Source organism: Lactuca sativa, chromosome 5 (assembly GCF_002870075.4).
Source record: "Lactuca sativa cultivar Salinas chromosome 5, Lsat_Salinas_v11, whole genome shotgun sequence".
NCBI lineage: Eukaryota > Viridiplantae > Streptophyta > Magnoliopsida > Asterales > Asteraceae > Lactuca > Lactuca sativa.
In genome coordinates this window covers 215,467,171-215,485,743 of record NC_056627.2, presented here as the reverse complement: position 1 = coordinate 215,485,743, position 18,573 = coordinate 215,467,171, and the positions used below count along the sequence as shown (strand labels likewise).

General features: G+C 33.3%; 2 protein-coding genes across 2 annotated transcripts; both read left to right on the top strand.

Annotated features, from left to right (window-relative positions):
- The first annotated feature begins 4,217 nt into the window (after nucleotides 1-4,217).
- Nucleotides 4,218-9,652, top strand: LOC111894962 (uncharacterized). The gene is made up of 12 exons (XM_023891051.3): nucleotides 4,218-4,404; nucleotides 4,670-4,735; nucleotides 4,816-4,944; nucleotides 5,042-5,333; nucleotides 5,540-5,658; nucleotides 6,275-6,407; nucleotides 7,314-7,390; nucleotides 7,539-7,736; nucleotides 7,819-8,014; nucleotides 8,097-8,269; nucleotides 8,884-8,984; nucleotides 9,312-9,652. The coding sequence occupies exons 1-12, from the start codon at nucleotides 4,390-4,392 to the stop codon at nucleotides 9,448-9,450; spliced, it is 1,638 nt and encodes a 545-aa protein (XP_023746819.1). The 5' UTR covers nucleotides 4,218-4,389; the 3' UTR covers nucleotides 9,451-9,652.
- A 1,963-nt stretch (nucleotides 9,653-11,615) lies between these two features.
- LOC111894972 (uncharacterized) lies at nucleotides 11,616-14,089 on the top strand. Its single transcript, XM_023891061.3, has 2 exons — nucleotides 11,616-11,773; nucleotides 11,849-14,089. The coding sequence occupies exon 2, from the start codon at nucleotides 12,050-12,052 to the stop codon at nucleotides 13,949-13,951; it is 1,902 nt and encodes a 633-aa protein (XP_023746829.1). The 5' UTR covers nucleotides 11,616-11,773; nucleotides 11,849-12,049; the 3' UTR covers nucleotides 13,952-14,089.
- Nucleotides 14,090-18,573: the final 4,484 nt, after the last annotated feature.

Here is an 18,573-nt window from a genome sequence, read left to right as displayed (position 1 = left end):
TATGCTATGACTTGTACTTGGCCTGATGTGGCCTTCGCTTTGAGCATGGTCAATAGATATCAAGGGAACCCTGGTAGAGCACATTGGATTCTATCAAGAATATTCTTAAGTACCTACGAAGGACCAAGGAATGGTTTCTAGTCCTCGGTGGGAGTGATGACTTAAGGGTACGAGGGTACAGTGACGCTAGTTTTTAGACAGATCGGGATAATTACCGATCACAGCCGGGCTGGGTCTTTACCCTGAACGGAGGAGCAGCGACTTGGAAAAGTTCCAAGCAAGAAACCATGGCTGATTCAATGTGCGAATCAGAGTACATTGCGGAAAACGAAGCGTCGAAAGAGGCTATATGGTTGAAGAACTTCATTGGAGACCTTGGAGTTGTGTCATCCATAAAGGAGCCCATGGAAATTTTCTATGATAATGAAGGAGTTGTTGCCTTAACCAAGGAACCAAGGGATCATGTCAAATCTTGACATATCGACAGAAAATACCATTTTATTAGACATCGGGTAGAAGAGGGACTCCTCGTTGTGAAGAGGGTATCATAAGAAGATAACCCAACAGATCCTCTTACGAAGGGACTGAGTAGGGTCAAGCATTTGCAGCACGCTAGGAGCGTTAGGCTAAAGGACGATATTAGGTTAGATTAGATAGGTAGGAAACTTGTAATATATAATTTTTGTATTCAACATTTGATGATTAAATAAAGGTGTGTTATTTATAAGAAAGGTTACTATCTTGTGCTGATTATTTATCTATTGTTTCTATTTTGCAAGTTTTGACTTCCTGAATAATAAGAATATTCAAACAGTCCACAATCGCTCATATGTTGGAAATAGATATGAAGGAAGATTGTCATGAATTTGTTTGTAGATTGTCTGAAAGGTTTTAGACATAGCAAAGGATTGCCACAAAGTTCATGAGTGCTTATGAAATATGATCTGAGCATTGGAATAAACCCGCGCTTGCTGGTATCACTTCATTAGAGGTATCACGAGTGATCACAAGATGATAAAATCATATAATCTTTTAACCTAGAGATATGGTTATTGTTTGCTAGTTGATTATACATTGATAATGCGAAAACGCACCAATAATTTGATGTTATAAAACGCATTATTGTGTGTGACTTAACTAGTGAATGATAAAAGCATATAAGTCGAAGTTTTTATGTTCCTTTTATTCTAAGAGGATAAAAACGATATCTGGCCACTCGATGATTTGGTTTGACTTATGTGCCAGGCCCGGTCAGGATGAAGTTGATGTATTCAACTAAATTCTATGTCGAATAAATCAGAAATCGAGGAACAAAATGTTAGACAATAAGTATTGTTAGCATGATATCTAGAACAGAGGATTATACGATCACTTATCTGAAGGATAAGATTTTGATGAGAGATGACAACAGCGTATAAGAGCTACGATTGCTAATCGGATCCTGAAGACATATGTGAGATATAGTTACTAGACTTATCCAAGTGGGAGACTGTTGGATTAGTGTCTAAGCCCGTAACTATATTTGGTATGTACTTGACCCGGTTATGCATGGTCCTTTTAGGTTGCCTTCACCAAAGCAACTTGACAAGGTAATTTAATGAGAGAGAGAGGATAATATGATTTATTAATATATTATAAGAATAATATATTAAAGGAGAAATCACATTTATTTAGTTAGTATTGGTCATAAATTAATTAGGAATTAATTTGGTGACTAAAAGAGATTAATTAAATAAAGGGGCATAAACTGTCAAATGTATGATAGTTGAGTTTTGGGCTGGGAAACCTAATGGACGAAGGGGGAACGAAATTATGATGAAGGATCATCATATTTTCATCAAAGGCCCTATTCCAGAAGGTTCCTTGGGTTGCTTGGTGACTAAGCTGTCCATTAGGGTTTAGACTGAAACCCTAGCAGCCTACAGTATAAATAAGACCCCTAGCCTTCAATTTTTGGCCACTTGCTTCCCAAGAGAAACCCTAGGCCGAAATTAAGCATCCTCCCTCCTCTATCATAGTTTCCTTCTTGCTTGTGGTGTTTGTAAGCCATTAGAGGAGTTACAATTGTGACTCTAAGCTCCAAGAAAGAAGATTCAAGCTTCTATTGAAGAGGTAAACATCGAAATCTGATTCTACATGTTAAATTATGAAATATGTATGTTAGTTTAGGGTTTGTAAGTCTTGGATTCATTGCATGTACAATAGAGAAACCTAGATCCAAGCATTAGGGTTTGTATGAGCACATAGGATTGTTCTTATGCATAAAACCCATCAGAATTTAGGGAAAGAACATTGGAAAGTAGTGCAATGGATATTTTGTTATTTGCGGGGTACGTCTTCTATGTGTCTACATTTTGGTAAGTCTACCATTGGGGTGCTTGGATATGTTAATTAAGATCATGCTAAGGATTTGGATAAATGAAGATTTATTATAGGGTATGTGTTTACTTTCAACGATTATGCTATTAGTTAGAAAGCTCATTTACACTCTATAATTGATTTTTCATCTACTAAGGTAGAGTATATGGTGATTACAAAAGCATTGAACGAAAATATCTGGTTGAGGGGTTTATTCAGTGAACTCGATGATAGATTGAAGGTTACCACGATATTATGTGACAATCAAAGTTCCATCTTCTTGAGTAAAGATCAAATGTTTTATGACCGAACAAAGCACATTGATTTCATTTTGTGTGAGATATCATTGAAAAGGGTGATTGTATCATGGAAAAGATTCATACCCATTATAATCCCCCAAATATGTTCACTAAAAATCTTCCTATAGCCAAGCTCAAACTATGTTTGGACTTGATGGGTGTTTCTGATCGCAATTGAGCCTGAATGGCTTGTTGGCAAAGGAAGTATTTTTCTTTTCGGAATCAATTTTTATCTAAATGGTGATTACAAATTCTTATGGAGTTTTGGAGTTTGATGAGTTGTTGGTGTTTAATGTTCTTAGATGTTTGTTGGGGAAAGTTGCAATTTTCATTGTCTATTTTTTGAAGTTAAGGTGGAGATTATGGAAATATGCCTTCAAAAATTGACAAGTTCTGCTTAATTCAAGGTATATATTGTCTTTCCACCCATCCATGTCTAAAATGAGTGTTTTAGGTTTAAAAAGGGCACTAGGTCTAAAATGGATGTTTTAGGTCTAAAAAAGGCATCAGATTTAAAATGAGTGTTTCAGGTCTAAAAAAGACTTGTTCCTGAAATGTATTTGCTCCATTCTTGAAGGGCAAAATCTACCAAATTGGCAAAACTTTTGCCCTTTTAATCTCATGATTTATTTTGGAGAGAGAGTTTTGAAGAGTTCTTCATTTTCCCCCTTTTATGATCGACAATTTGTAGGGTTTCAACCCTTTATCACCAAAACATTATAACTCATTGTAATTTTTTTGATCAAGCTTTGTAAACACTGCAATATCTTAGTGGATTGGTTCTCGGCTTCACCCCATGGTTTTTTCCCGATTTGTGGTTTTCCACATAAATCTCCGCTTAGTATTTTTTTTATTGCTTGTGGGTTGATATATTAGTCCTATTCCGCTTGAGCTAATATGCCAGAAATATTCGATGCATTAAGACCTTTTCGTTTTTAATGCATCTTTATCCTTTTTGTTTACTACATTAAGAACCAAAACTTAAAAAAAAAATAGACTTTTATATATAGTTAGTATATACCCTAAAAATCCAAACCGGATAAAAGTCATCTGGATCGGTTTCTTAAACCATTTTGTGTACCTCAGGCTGGAACTGCTCTAAAGAATACCAAAAGGGTGTTTGTTTTAACTTTTAAAATGACTTTTACTTTTATCTTTTAGAAAAAGTCAAAAAGATGTTTGTTTAAGTGAAAAGGACTTTTGGAAATGACTTTTCCAATAGAGTAAATTGAGCCTTTTTGAAAAGTCACGATTATGTGATTTTTCCCAACTTTTCAACAGTAAAAATATTAAATTACCAATATACTCCCATCTATCCTAATCAATTCTTCATTCACAACATATGATTCCCTATTCTCTTCTACAAGTTAACCCAAACAGTTTAACTTTTGACTTTTTCTCTTCAAAAACTAATCCAAACACATTTTAAAAAACAGAAATCCTTTTACAAAAATTCTTTTGCTCACAAAAAGTTAACCCAAACTCCTCAAAATGGTCAAAAATGGTGGGCTGAGCCCTGTTCGATTTTCTTGATGATGTAAGAAAAAGTAAACTAAAGAGGGGTTTTCTCACATCGGGCCAATCTGTAAATCAAATTCAAGCTAAAATATCACGAGTAGCGACACTCATTTGCTTCTAACTTCTTAGCATACACGCTTGCCGCTCGAAATTCAGTTCTTCTTCTTCTTCTTCTTCTTCTTCTCCTTCTTCCTATTTGGTGTCTCCAGAAAGAATGGACAATCATCAAGTATGAACCCTAGTCTCTTACTCTCTTCTATTTATCATCGGTGTTTGGAAATTTTATGTTTAGTTGGATTACAATTAGTTACATGATTATCCCCACTAGGTCTATACCCATGCTATACATTAAACCAAGTGTTTTCATATGTTCGAATTACAGAAAAGATGCGTCTGCTCCTTTTTTTGGTTAATGCGTCTATTACATTTGGCTGAACTCTTGTGTTTAGAATCGAAAACTACTGTTGATGATTGTTATTCATGATAATCCACAGGCTGATGAGGAACATGAATTAGTTATCGAGCTCTCTGAAAAAGATTCGCTCTTGGAAAAAAAGAAGGTTAGGATTCTCAATTTCTCATAGTTGTATATGTTTCTCCACTCTATTATGCACTTTCTTAATCTCATTCTTCTCGACAGAAATTATTAGAAATCAACCATTTTGACCCTAATGGAAAAGTCAAAATCAAGAGCATTTGTAGCATTGAGTTAGTGAATTCTGTTTTGGAAGAGATGCTTCAGAGAGCTCGAATCATAAATGCAGATGAGGTGAATAATATCACATTACTTTATCTTTCATCAATAATAAAAACACACTTTAGATTTCACAACCAATATGCTAAAATCATGACTTATTGTTTATTAGGTTGACCTTTACTTTGGAGGGATTGATGCTTTTGGATTTTGTAGTCCAAGGAATGAATTGGAATCTCTTCATACAATCTTATCACTTGTTGACAAGTCAAAGTCAACTAGTGAACAAATAAGACCAAAAGTCTTCCAAGATCTTATGAATGCAACTTTAAACAAGATTCATGAATTTAGCAACAACATTATAGAGGACACTAAGATTCTTTCCAAATGGAATTTACACAAGGAGAAATGTTTACTACAATGGGGTGAAAGCAATGGTGTTAAATCCAAACTTGATATTGCTTGTAAGTGTAATTTTATTGTTTTTTTTAATAGAAAATAGATAGTGATTTATTAATCATGTAAAAAGAATGACTTAATAGAGAAAGTCAGGGAAATGAGACCTTTCCAATTAAGTCCTAACTTTTAACAAAATTGTATTTTTGTTTTATATCCCAAATTATATAATCATTTTTCTGAAAAAAAAAAAAAAAATAAATATTGAAAACAGTTGTTGAAGGAGGTGGAAGGGGAGCTATAGCAAGAGAAGATCTTGAAGTTGGAGATATTGCTTTGGAAATTCCTTTGTCTGCTATAATTTCAGAGGACCTACTTCATGAAACCACTATGGTTTGTTTGTTTGTTTTGTTTACTAGAATTTTTAATTTTTTAATATTTATAATTTAGGGTTAATCTCAAAAAAGACGTTATATTTTGTGTTTTTTTCCGGATTAAACCTCAAATTTGTTTTTTTGCCAGAAAAAAGGCCTTGTATTTTATCATTTTTCCGAAAAAGCCCTCAACTTTGTATTTTTTTTTTTTTCTGAAAAGAATCCTCAACCTTCTAAATGCATCCAAATAAACCCTCGACTTTTTTAGTTTTTCTCGAAAAAACCTCACATTTTACAATCTTTTTTTGGAAAAAAAAAATGACTAAAAGGGCGAGATTGGAAAAAATGAAAAACTACAAGGTCTTTTCAGGCAAAAAATAAATTTGAGGTTTAATCCGGAAAAAACATAAAAATAAAAGGTCTTTTTTGAGATTAACCCTATAATTTAATATTTGTTCCACTTTAAATTGTTAAGTTGACAAATATGTATGGTAAGTTTAAGTATTTGATGTATGAAAAACTCGAGTCTTTTATGCAACTTTTGACATGGAAAAATTAGGAATTTCAAGATAGGTTTTTCTAATTTTTATTGATGTGAAGTTTTTTACATTTTTTTTTTAATTTGTGAATTGCAGTTTCCAATATTAGAAAAAGTAGATGGTATTTCCTTTGAGACAATGTTGTTATTGTGGAGTATGAAGGAGAAATATGACACCAATTCAAAATTCAAGATTTATTTTGATACTCTACCAGAAGCATTTAATACAGGTAGTAAAGATAAATCATAAATCATGTTTAAAAAAAGGGTTAATTACATAAAAGACCCTATATATTAAATTTTTTTCAGATTAAACCTCAATCCCTAAAAAGCCCTTACATTTTTCCAATTTCTTCGATTTGGTCCTTTTAGCAGGTTTATTGGTAATTTCCTGGTTTTACACAAAGATGTAAGGGCTTTTTTAGAAAAAAAAAAATTTGAGGTTTAATCCGATAAAATATAAGGGCCAAATCGAAAAAAATGGAATAATGTAAGGGCCAAATTGAAAAAAGGAAAAATGTAAGTGCCAAACCGAAAAGGGTTAATCTAAAAAAAAGGTTATATTTTGTGTTTTTTCGGATTAAACCTCAAATTTATTTTTTTGATTGAAAAAACCTTGTATTTTTTCATTTTTTCCGAAAAAGCCCTCAACTTTGCATTTTTTTTTTCCGAAAAAACCTTCAATCTTCTAAATGCTTCCAAATAAACCCTCAACTTTTTTAGTTTTTTTCGAAAAAAACCTTACATTTTACAATTTTTTTGGCAAAAAATGACTAAAAGGGCCAAATCGGGAAAAATGAAAAAATACATGGTTTTTTCAAGCAAAAAAATAAATTTGAGGTTTCATCCGTAAAAAACACAAAATATAAGGGTTTTTTTTTTTTTTTTTTTTTTTTTTTTTTTTTGAGATTAACCCATTGAAAACATGGAATAATGTAAGTTTATTTTAGAAAAAAAGTTGAGGTATAAGCCGAAAAAAACTCAATCTTTTATATAAATAACCCTTAAAAGTTATTTGATAAATGACAACACACTTGGGGAAATGAAATAAAAAAACAAAAAAAAAAGGTTATAAATTTGTTAAAGATTTGTATTAAAGTGAAAAAGAAAAACTTCTTAGATCTATAGAATCACAGGGTTAAGCTTTGGAATGGAGGCAATCATGGCTTTAGATGGAACATTGTTGCTAGAAGAAATAATTCAAGCAAAAGAGGTTATCGATTATTTATTTTAAAAAAATATAAAATATTGTTTACTCATAATAGTAACTCTATAGTTTTAGACCTAATTACATTAGTTATAAATTTATAGTTTCTTTAAAAGGAATCTTGATTTTATTTTTGTTTGCTTCACATTTGCAGCACTTGAGATCTCAATACAACGACTTAATTCCATCATTATGCAACAATTATCCAAATATCTTTCCTTCAAATCTTTACACATGGGAAAAATTCTTATGGGCTTGTGAGTTATGGTATTCAAATAGCATGAAAGTGATGTTTAAAGATGGGAATCTAAGAACATGTTTGATTCCCATTGGAGGGTTTCTCAATCATTCGGTTTGTCATTTGTTAATCCAATCTCCTCTTCTTTATTAAAATGCAAGAAATATCAATGTACACAAATTGTAATCATTTTCAGATAACCCCACATATAATGAACTATGGAAAAGTGGACCCCACCTCAAACTCTTTAAAGTTTCCTCTTTCAAGACCATGTAACAATGGAGAACAATGCTATCTTAGTTATGGGAACTTGTCTAGTTCTCATTTAATTACTTTTTATGGTTTTTTACCAAAAGGAGACATTGACAACCCCTATGATGTCATTCCACTTGGTAATATTTTCTTTTATCTTAATGTTGTTTATCAAGAAAAGAAAAAGGGTATTATTGTCAATTTGTCATGTTTTGATTACAGATATTGATCTTGATAACATAGAAGATGTGAATCCGATGTGTAATTGGTCTACTCATATGGTGAGGGGGACATGGCTTTCGAAGAAGAATGGAATCTTCAATTATGGGCTTCCAATTCCGTTGTTGGAACATCTTCGTGAAGCTCGTATGTTGATGTTGGAATCAAATATCGAGGTAAATACTAAATAATATTAATATTTCTTATTTGGGATTTTGACATTAAAGTCCTTAAGTTTGTCAAATTTTGTCTGTTTTGTCCTTGTTACATTTTTTTTTTTCGTTAATAGCAGGTTTACAGGTTACAATTAAATCAAAGTTTGGGAAAAAACACTTAAGTTTACAAAACTTTTGCATTTTTTACCCTAAGTATACCTTTTTTTTTTTCTAAAAAACGTATGTATACAATGTTTAGTTAAACTTTTTTTTTTTTTTCGTGTATAAATACATTTTTTTCTGTATAAATACATATAATATGAAAAAATATTAAATACTTAGGGTAAGAACGTAAAAGATTTGTAAACTTAAGGGTTTTTTTTTGAAAATTTGATTTGGTAACCTAGAAACGTGCAATTATAGGTAACAAGAGAAAAAATGAGAAAAACTGGACATTGACGAACAAAAAATCATCACAGGGACAAAAACCGACAAAATTTTACAAACTTAAGGACTTTCATGTCAAAAGCCCTTCTTCTTTTATTGTGTTGGTTTTTGTCTATTGGTGTAAAATGTTGGATTTATTTAGTTATTTTGATATGAGTTATGTGTATGTGTGTGTGTACTATTTTTAGGTACAAGAAAAGTTGGAATTGGAATTGGAAATTCTTGAAGACCTTCAATCTACATTTGATGCCATGATGGAAAACTTGGGTGAGACCGAACCATTGAGAAGGTACACAAGTGCTTCCTCCGTCTGTTAGTCATGAAATGACAGAACAATACAGGTTGTACTGTGTTTGACATGCATTGGACTGAGACTGATCTTAATGACATGCATTGGATTGTGTTTGACATGCATTGGACTGAGACCAATGTTAATGAGACAGAAACTGTAAATTTATGTCCTGTTTAAGAAAGGTGGGACATGGACGAGCTCTTGATCTCATGCAGTACAACCTGTTTTGTCTTATCTGTCCTGCATGACATAACAAATTATGGAGTTACATCTTTGTAATATTAAGCTTTGGTTATTTATTAACTTTTTTTTTTATTTGAATAGAGAAAAGTGTGATTGGGATGTGAAGCTTGCATTGGATTTCAAAGAATTACAAAAACGGATCATTTCATCGATTGTAAGTTCATGTTATAATGGTAAAAAGTTAGTAGAACAAGAGTTGCACAACTGCAAATGTGTATAACTTTTTATCCAAATTAGTTTCATAATCATTTTTGGTTTTTATTTTGTTTAGTTTTTATTTTATGTATCAATTAGTAACGTTCTTAGTAAACCGAGTTTCAATTATTTAATGTTAGTTTTTAATTTTGAAGTTTGTGTATGAATAATAGTGTAACCATTATTTAGTGTTGATTTCAAAGTGTGTACATATTTTTTCTGGTTAATACTTGGTAATGTTCTATCTTGAGAAATAGGTTTCATAAGATTTATCGGTTTTTATGCTTTGGTTTTCATATCCATAAAGCTGATTTTTTCTTGGGTGGTTTAATTACATTTTTTTGGATTCATATATTTTTGAAAGAAGAGTAAATTACTGAAATCGTCCCTATGGTTTGGTCAAAATTGCACGTTTGGTCTCTAACTTTATGTATGTAAGGGACGAAAAACGCAACAAAATCAAACCACAGGGACGACCCGAGTGCCAAAAAAAAGTTAGGGACCAAATTTGCAATTTTGACCAAACCATAGAGATGATTTTAGTAATTTATTCTTGAAAGAATTTTACTCCGACCATTTTTGGTTTAACAAGTATAAATATGACTTCTATTTACATATATGATATATATATATATATATATTTTATGAAATAACTTTGCTTCCTAAAAATGACTATCATTTTCCTATTTAGCAAATTATATACATACCATGCACGAAAATGAAGTATGATGTCGTTTTAAGATATTGTTTTAGGAAGTACATATGATTCTATATGGGTAAATGGGAAGTCACTTCAGAAGTTTGATGTTTTAGAAAGTTCATATGATTCCATATGGGTAAATGAGAAGTCATTACAAAAAGTTCGATGTTGTTTTAGAAAATACATATGATTCTATATGGGTTAACCAAAATCTATGTTAACACTAGGGGTACGAGCTGAGTCGAGCCTGAGCTTGGTCAGGTTCGGCTCGAGCTCGTTTAAGTTATGAGCGGCTCGAGCTCGAGCTCGGTTCGATTCAAGCTTTATTGTACGAAGCTCGGCTCGTTTATTGTCTGATGAGCCTAAATAAGTTTAAACTTGGCTCAAGGTTGTTAAGAAACTCGTTTACTAATTCATCAAATATATTTGATTTAATATATAAAAATAATAATAATGTATATTATATATAGGCTCGTTTAGGCTCACGAGCTCACTGATTGAAGCTCGACACTTTTTAGAATAACTTTTTCATTAACTTCAAAAAATATTTTTTAAAAGCATGTAAAACTTGGTTTTTTAAAACTGCTTTTAGCTTTTTAACCAAAATAACTTAAAAACACTTTTTAACCAAAACACTTTTAACTTATTAACTTTTTCACCATAAAAGCTAATCCAAATACTTTAAAAAAAATTATTTTTACCATTACTATAAACAAATAAATATTTTTATCTGAAAACACTTTAAGAGTGCAGAAAGCACTCCCTAACACCCCCTTAAATACAATGTTAGAGTTTGACCCATAGTTTAATAATATGATTTTAAGTAATAAAGACACCTAAAGCCTAAGATGCATTAAAAATATTTCTGAAATATAAACAATGTTACAGTGATATGGAAAGATCATATTCGATGTATATTCTATAACATACAAACTCCAACAAAAACACTAAAGTTTTAAGCTAATCCCTATACTAATAAAAGAATAGTCATTTTGCCATATGTCATTATATTAGACCTCTTAATTAATATGATGCCACTTGTCAATCTATTAGTTCTTTATTTTAAATTTATTAGACCTCCTAATTAATGTGATGTTATTTGTCAATGTATTTATTTTTCATTTTAAATTTTAAATTTTATATTATTGTTTTCATTAATTCACAAATAAAAAATGTCTAATATATATTAAAAATTAATTATATATATTTATTTAAATCAACGATTATAATTTCACAAAACTAATAAAAATATATCGTAATTAATAATTTATTTAAAATAATTAATTATTAATTTTGAGGTTTTACTATAAAATTTCAATTAATTTTATAACCGTGGTTTCCACGTGTTATAAACTAGTTTTATTATAATAAATTTTACTTTTTAATCAAGTTTTATGAAAACATTATGTTCTTTCTTTGAAAGGAGTCCATCTATATTTATATTTGGGCTTAGGAAAAGGCCCATTCATAGCCGAATCTACCTGTCCGAAATATTTCCATCTAATCGGTTCGATTCTTTTCGGTTGTTTCTTCAGTACTTTTTTGATCTTCTCTCTTTAAGATTCTGATCAGCAATCAATCGACAATCAAGCTCACAGTTTGAATTAATCTTCGAGGAACGTAAATACACACATCAGATGCTATAACAGTAAGTTGATTTCTCAATCCACGTAGTTATACAAATCTAAATTTCAACCAATTCATTGCGCAATTTCAATTTCAGATTCATTCATCCGCGAAAATCTACACTCTCTATGCGATCTCTACTTTGAATATCACATTAATCACAATTCACCTGATTAACGATCTCATGATGAATTCCGAAGATTAAACCGATCCGAACAGCTTCAGTTTTTCAACCGTCAATTCAATCATCGATACAAACCCTAGATCTAATCAAATTTGGGGTTAGAGTTATACAGAAATGTCTTGTTTAGCTTTATCTCTTCAACCTACGAATGGATCCGATATCCTTCTCCAAACACGCGAGTGGTTCCCTCCGGCTCGAGCGCTGGTCGCCCTTTCAGCTTTCCGGCAGACGCGTCTTGCTTTTGCCACCGGAAAAAACCAGAATGCGGAGGACGGCGACACCTCTTTAGGAGACGACCCGCTGGCTGCCTCCAGTGGACAAGTCATCGTCGGTGTTGAGAGCCGCTACCGTGTCGTTTACAGGTTGGTGAATTCGATCTATGTGTTGGGGATCACAACAGTTGATGATGATTGCGTGAACAATGTGTTCGAATGCATCAGTATCGTGAACCAAGCAGTGAGTGTGATTGTTACTGCTTGTCGTGGAGTCGATGTTACACCTGAAAAACTTGGTAGAAAATACGCAGAGATCTACATGGCTTTGGATATTGTTCTAAGAGGTGTTAGCAACATCAGACTAGCTGCAATGCTTGCATCTTTACATGGAGATAGCATAGCCAAAATGGTTCATTCAGCTCAAAGCACAGAAAGCAAAATCAGAGGAGCAGATTCATGGAACAACATTGAAGCTCATTCATCCGAACATGAATCAAGTGAGTTAGCCTTCTCATCTGCTACATTCGAACTCCCTCCCGAAACCCTAGAAGCCGGTGATGAGGTGGCAGCCACCCTAGCCCGAACAGAACAGGGCCCACCAATCGAACAACAAGAAGACTCTTCAAAACAAGAAGATGATCAAACAGAAAAAGATCCATTCGCAGCCAGTGACAATCTCAACAAACCAGTCGATCTTGTTGGTGGTTTCAAGAAAGATAAAGATCAAGCTTCTGACATGGCAATTGTTCTATCCGGACTCGAAGTCACCACACTACCACCAGCTGCAGCAACCGAGTCAACTCACATTGGTGTTGAAGGCTTTGAAGGCGATTATGGTGGGATAGAATTCAGCAAAGATGGATCCACTCTACCTGAAGATTTCGAAGGTATAAACCAAGCATGGGGTGGAGGTTTAGATGCATCTGAATTTGTTGATTCAAAGAAAGTACAAAAACACGAAGGTCTAGGTGGACTTGAGCTATTAGAAACCTCCAACACCCCAATTACCAAAAACGCCCCTGAACCCGAACCTCTTGAAGAACTCCTAGTCAAAAAACCCGAAATGAAAGGCCCCGAAATGTACATTCGTGAAGAAATCAACGCAGAATTTCGCGAATCTTTACTTGCAAGATCCGGATTAATGGGTACTGTTTTCTTAAAAACTCTTCCTCCAAAATCTTCTGATAACAATAATAACAATCAAGAAACCGAATTTTCTTTCCGAGTTGAAAACACAAACGGGGTTAAACGCTTTGTGATGAATACTTCTTCTATAACCAGTTTAGGAAACCAAACATTCCATTTAAAAACCCCAAATTCAGATCAACCTATACCCATTTTAAAGTACAGTTTTTTACCCCGTTTTACCCCTCTACCTTTAAGAGTCCGATTAGTTAAACGCCATAGTGGGACATTATTGTCTGTAATGATTCAGTATGTATCAAACCCTGATCTACCTTCCCCTTTGACCAATGTGACTTTTGTTCTTAAACTTCCGGTTGACCCGAGACTTTTAAAGGTGTCACCTAAAGCTGTGTTGAATAGGTCTGAAAGGGAGTTACAATGGCATGTTGATGAGATTCCATTGAAAGGGAATCCTGTGAGATTGAGGGCTAGGATGCCTGTTGATAGTAGTGGGGAAGATGGTGGGGAGGAGGTTGAGGTTGTTGGGTTTGTCAAGTTTTGTTATGAGGGAGTGAAGTCGTTGTCTGGGATCTCTTTGTTGAATGTTTCCGAGGGTAAAACGGACTTTTATGAGGTTGGGCATAGGTTTGAAAGTGGAGTTTATACTTGTAATTGAATGTTTGAATCTTTGTTTTGTGGTGTTATTGTTTGGTTTAGTTTTTTCTTGTATGTGGTTTGAAGTGGATTTTTTTAGTATTCTTTGTATTGTAGAATTTGAATTGCTTGTTATGATCAAAGTTTTGTCTTTCTTTAACCAACCAACCCCTGGGTTGGCCCACACTGTAGTCTGCACTGTTAAAATCTACAGGGTTGGCCCACACTGTAGTTTGCACTGTTAAAATTTACATTGGAATTAAAACTCTCATACGTTGACTCCTGCTTGATAATTGTACTTTTGACAGCTTTTTGCAAGTATAACACCGAGAAAATCAATGTACTTTCATTTATTTGTATATTATAGCTTTGTTACGTCATTTTTTTTTTTATTTTACCTCATTGTAAATTCGAAAAATCTACAAGTTATTGCAATGGTTTCTAAAATAAAGCAAAGAATTGCAATGATGTAACATGGAAGTAGGATGTTGTAGTATTTAAATAAAGGAGAAAGTAGGATGTTGTAATCTAGCCATTACGCATATAAAGAAATTGGTGTGGAATTTTAGAAATTTAAAAATCAGTTATTATGTATTATATGGTTGTAAAATAGTATGTATGTTCAAAGATTTTAACAAAGACGAGATAATAATTAATATTAAAGTATTAAATGTATGTTTTTTAATTTGATATCCTTCGTTTATTGTTTGGAGCTCAAAAAAGATAAAAAAATCATCATTTTTGTGTTCCCAGCCAACAATGGAGTTTGCCCTAAGGCGGGTGGGTGTGGGCTCGGCAGCCTCGGTGCACACTGGGCCGACCCCTTGGCTCGGTATCACGGTTCATATATGTCGAGTATTGATGACCAATGGGAAGATGGGGATAGCTGGCAACAACTATTTCAATTTAATTTAATTTAATTTTTTTTAAACCTTCTATAAATACTACAACTTCAATCAATTTTAACTCATAACATCAACTTACAACTCAAATATAGTCTTTCAAAATGTCTTATTCGTCATCTTCATCAGATATGTTTGGTTCCTTGAAACGACTATAGAGGTTATTCAGGAGGCGGAACAGATGATCGAACGACTACAAGAAGAAAATGCTTAGAATGCATGCCGGAGGAAGAGTAGATACATACAAAGATTTCATGAGGTGGTTAATGATCGACTCATGCAAGATTACTTTGTGGATGATGCCAACTTTATAGGATATTATTTTCGTCGTCGGTTCCGTATGCATAAATCTCTGTTTTTGCGTATAATCAACGATGTCATGGCAGCGTGTCCATTTTTTCAACAACGTCGAGATGCTAGAGGTACAATTGGTTTTACTCCTATACAAAAATGCACTGCTGCACTTCGTCAATTAGCGTATGCCATTTGCCCCGATGCACTAGAGGAGAACCTTAGGATGTCCGGATGTGTAACACGAACTAGCCTTCATAAATTTTGCAAGTATCTTATGAGATTATATGGTCTACGATATCTGCGCAAACCTACTTGTAGTGACATCCAACAATTGTATGCTCATCATTCAAACATGCACGACTTTTCTGGAATGTTAGGAAGCCTAGATTGCCTCCAATGGGCATGGGGTTGTTGTCCGAATGCCCATAAAAGGGCAATACACCCGAGGCGATTATGGTTATCCAACCATTATACTTGAAGCGGTGGCGTCACAGGATATGTGGGTATGACATGCATTCTTTGGCTCAGTTGGCTCCCTTGATGACATCAATGTTCTTAACATATCTTTGTTACTTGACGACATGTACAACGCGACTGCACCATACTCCTCTTTTCAAGTAGCTGGAACATCGTATAAGAACGAGTATTATTTGGTGGATGGGATCTATCCGGAGCGTGCTTGCTTTGTGAATGCATTGTCTTGTCCAAATGATTGGAAAAGGTTGAAGTTTAAGAGAGCTCAAGAGCAGGCGAGAAAGGATGTTGAACGAACATTTGGAGCTTTGAAAAAATGTTGGCATATTCTTAAATATCTCGCGCCGTATACGGAGGAGAAGAAAATGAACGAAGTGGTGTATACTTGTATCATATTGTATAATACTATAATATGATTCTCAAAGACGAATGAAATGCAATATGTGAGTATAACGAAAATGAGATCGTTCCACCGACACAAGCTTTTGAGGTTGGAAGCGCGGAATACATGTCGAGGAAGGTATTAGTTACTGATGTTGAGACGCATCATGTTCTTCGTAAGGACTTAACGTAACATATTTGGAACGTCAACCACATCGATCTTAACACAGAATCGGTCGACGATTTGGAATGTCAATTTTTCGATGAAGATGTTCTTTAGGTTTATCTAGGTTTTGTAATTTTAGTTTGTATGTTTTTAATTTTAATTTTTTTTTTTTGGTGTGTTTGTTGTTATTTTGAATTTCTATGTTTTTATTTTGAGTTTAATGAATTTTTAGTTTTTTAAAAGTTGTTATGTTTGAAAGATTTATATTGTATACTAAAAAAAAGGTAGCATGACAAGTATGACAATTCATGCCTACCAAACGACAACTTTTGGTAAGAATGTGCAAAGTGTGATGTGGCGCCTACGTGGACTGTGACAAATATGACACCACATCCACCGGCCTAGTAGATAAATCTAGAAAAATGCAACTTTTTCTATAATGTCTTGACTTTTTGAAATTTATTCTCATTTTTTTCTTCCAATTTTCCAAATGCAGTGTACATTTAATCCAATTTGGGCTCATATAATGTAGCTTGTGCAGTGGGATTCAAACGTAGATGCATATTAGGTATTGAGTTTGTCTTGAATCGGTTTGGTGGTTTTGAATCGGTCATTTTTTTGGACCGGTTATGAATGGTCTCGAACAAGTTTTTTTTTGGAATTGTCTCGGTCTTTTTCGATTCGTCTCATTGTCTTTGCATGTAATTAATCTTTTTTAAGACCGGTCTCGAATCAGTCTGGTGTTTTTTAGGACCGGTCTTTTCTTTTTGGGACCGGTTTCAGACGGTATCGCGCCGCTCTTTTTTTCGGTCAGGTCTTGTTTGGGATTAGACTTTTTCCCGTCCAATCTCGTCTTAGACCGGTTTGGTCTCGGTCTTTTTTGTTCATGTCTCAAATGTATGACAACTTCATTTTTAGTTGCTTAAATACTAAATGATTACCATTAGCGACCTTCATACCGGTGATTAAGGTCTCAGTTTCACGGGTAATCCTACGCTATATTACACTTTCTTTGCATATTTGATAATTTCATAATTTGTGCAAACACTTGCTATGAGATGAAAGAGAGCGAAACCTGAAAAAAAAATCCCTAAAATTTGGCTCAGTTAACACAAAGCCATCTTTTTTATTATTATTATTGTTATTGTTATTGTTATTACTATTATTATCACTATCACTATCACTATCATTATTACTATTATTTTTTACAATTAAGCCCAAAAAACCGGTAAACATTTGCAAAAAGAAAACTTTTGTTTCTGGCTAATGTTGGTTTTCAGAGTTTTTCTAAAATTTTTAAGGACTTTTGTAAAAATAAACAATCAGATATAACTTTTTCGTTAATAGGGTTAAAACTGAAGAATTTTTTTGAAAACCTTTCTTTTTATATCTACTAAATTAATAAAGAAAACTCACATTTATTGATTAAAAAAATTCAAAATAAATATACCAACGTTTCTATTTCAATGATTGAATTCTCAACATGTACAAAGCAAACATATCGATCCTTATATACAAGGATTTGAACTAACAATTATCTAATAAGGCAATAGATAAATACGACAAAGGATTAGAACAACTTGTGGTTATCCTAATAGAAGGATCCGGGTTCCGTTACTCCCCCTAAAGTTGGAGCATGAAGATTCCGAATGCCCAACTTGCCTGATAGCAGCTTAATACGTTCTGAACTGAGAGGTTTAGTTATCAAGTCAGCTAACTGATCTTGCGTTTTGATCCTTATAGGCACTATATCCTTTGTCTCTACACTTTGTCTTACAAAGTAGCAACCCATTCCTTCGTGCTTTGTACGCTTATGAAAGACAGGATTGTGACCAATGTCATGTACATGGGATATGTAGATTTTGGTTTCTTGATTGATGCTTTGACCAATCCTATTTTGTTCTTTGCAAACAAAAAATTCGTCATCTCATGTTTCCATTCATTGCAGTTGTTGTTATTCAATACATCATTAACCTACATTTTCTTGGGCTAGTCAGACAGATGGATGTAGTAGGATGAGTTGGCATCGATGGTGTCTTTAGTATTCTTGTTGCCTTCTCCCTTCTCTCATGTCATGATCGTCGTCGACCTATGACTTCCTTAATGGATCTATTACTCTGATACCATAAAGAATCTGATAACACGTAATGTTTCTATTTCATTAATTGAACTCTCAACACATACAAAGTAAACATATTGATCCTTATATATAAGGATCCGACCTAACAGTTATCTAATAAGGCAATAGATAAATATGACAAAAGATTAAAACAACTTGTGGTTATCCTAAGATTCGGATTCCGTTATGCATTTGACCTAGAAACACACTTCATACGACAAATCAACAAAACCCTCTTAAATTATATATGATAACTACAATTATTAAGATACACTATATAGCCTATACAATTTAAGATGAATTTGTTG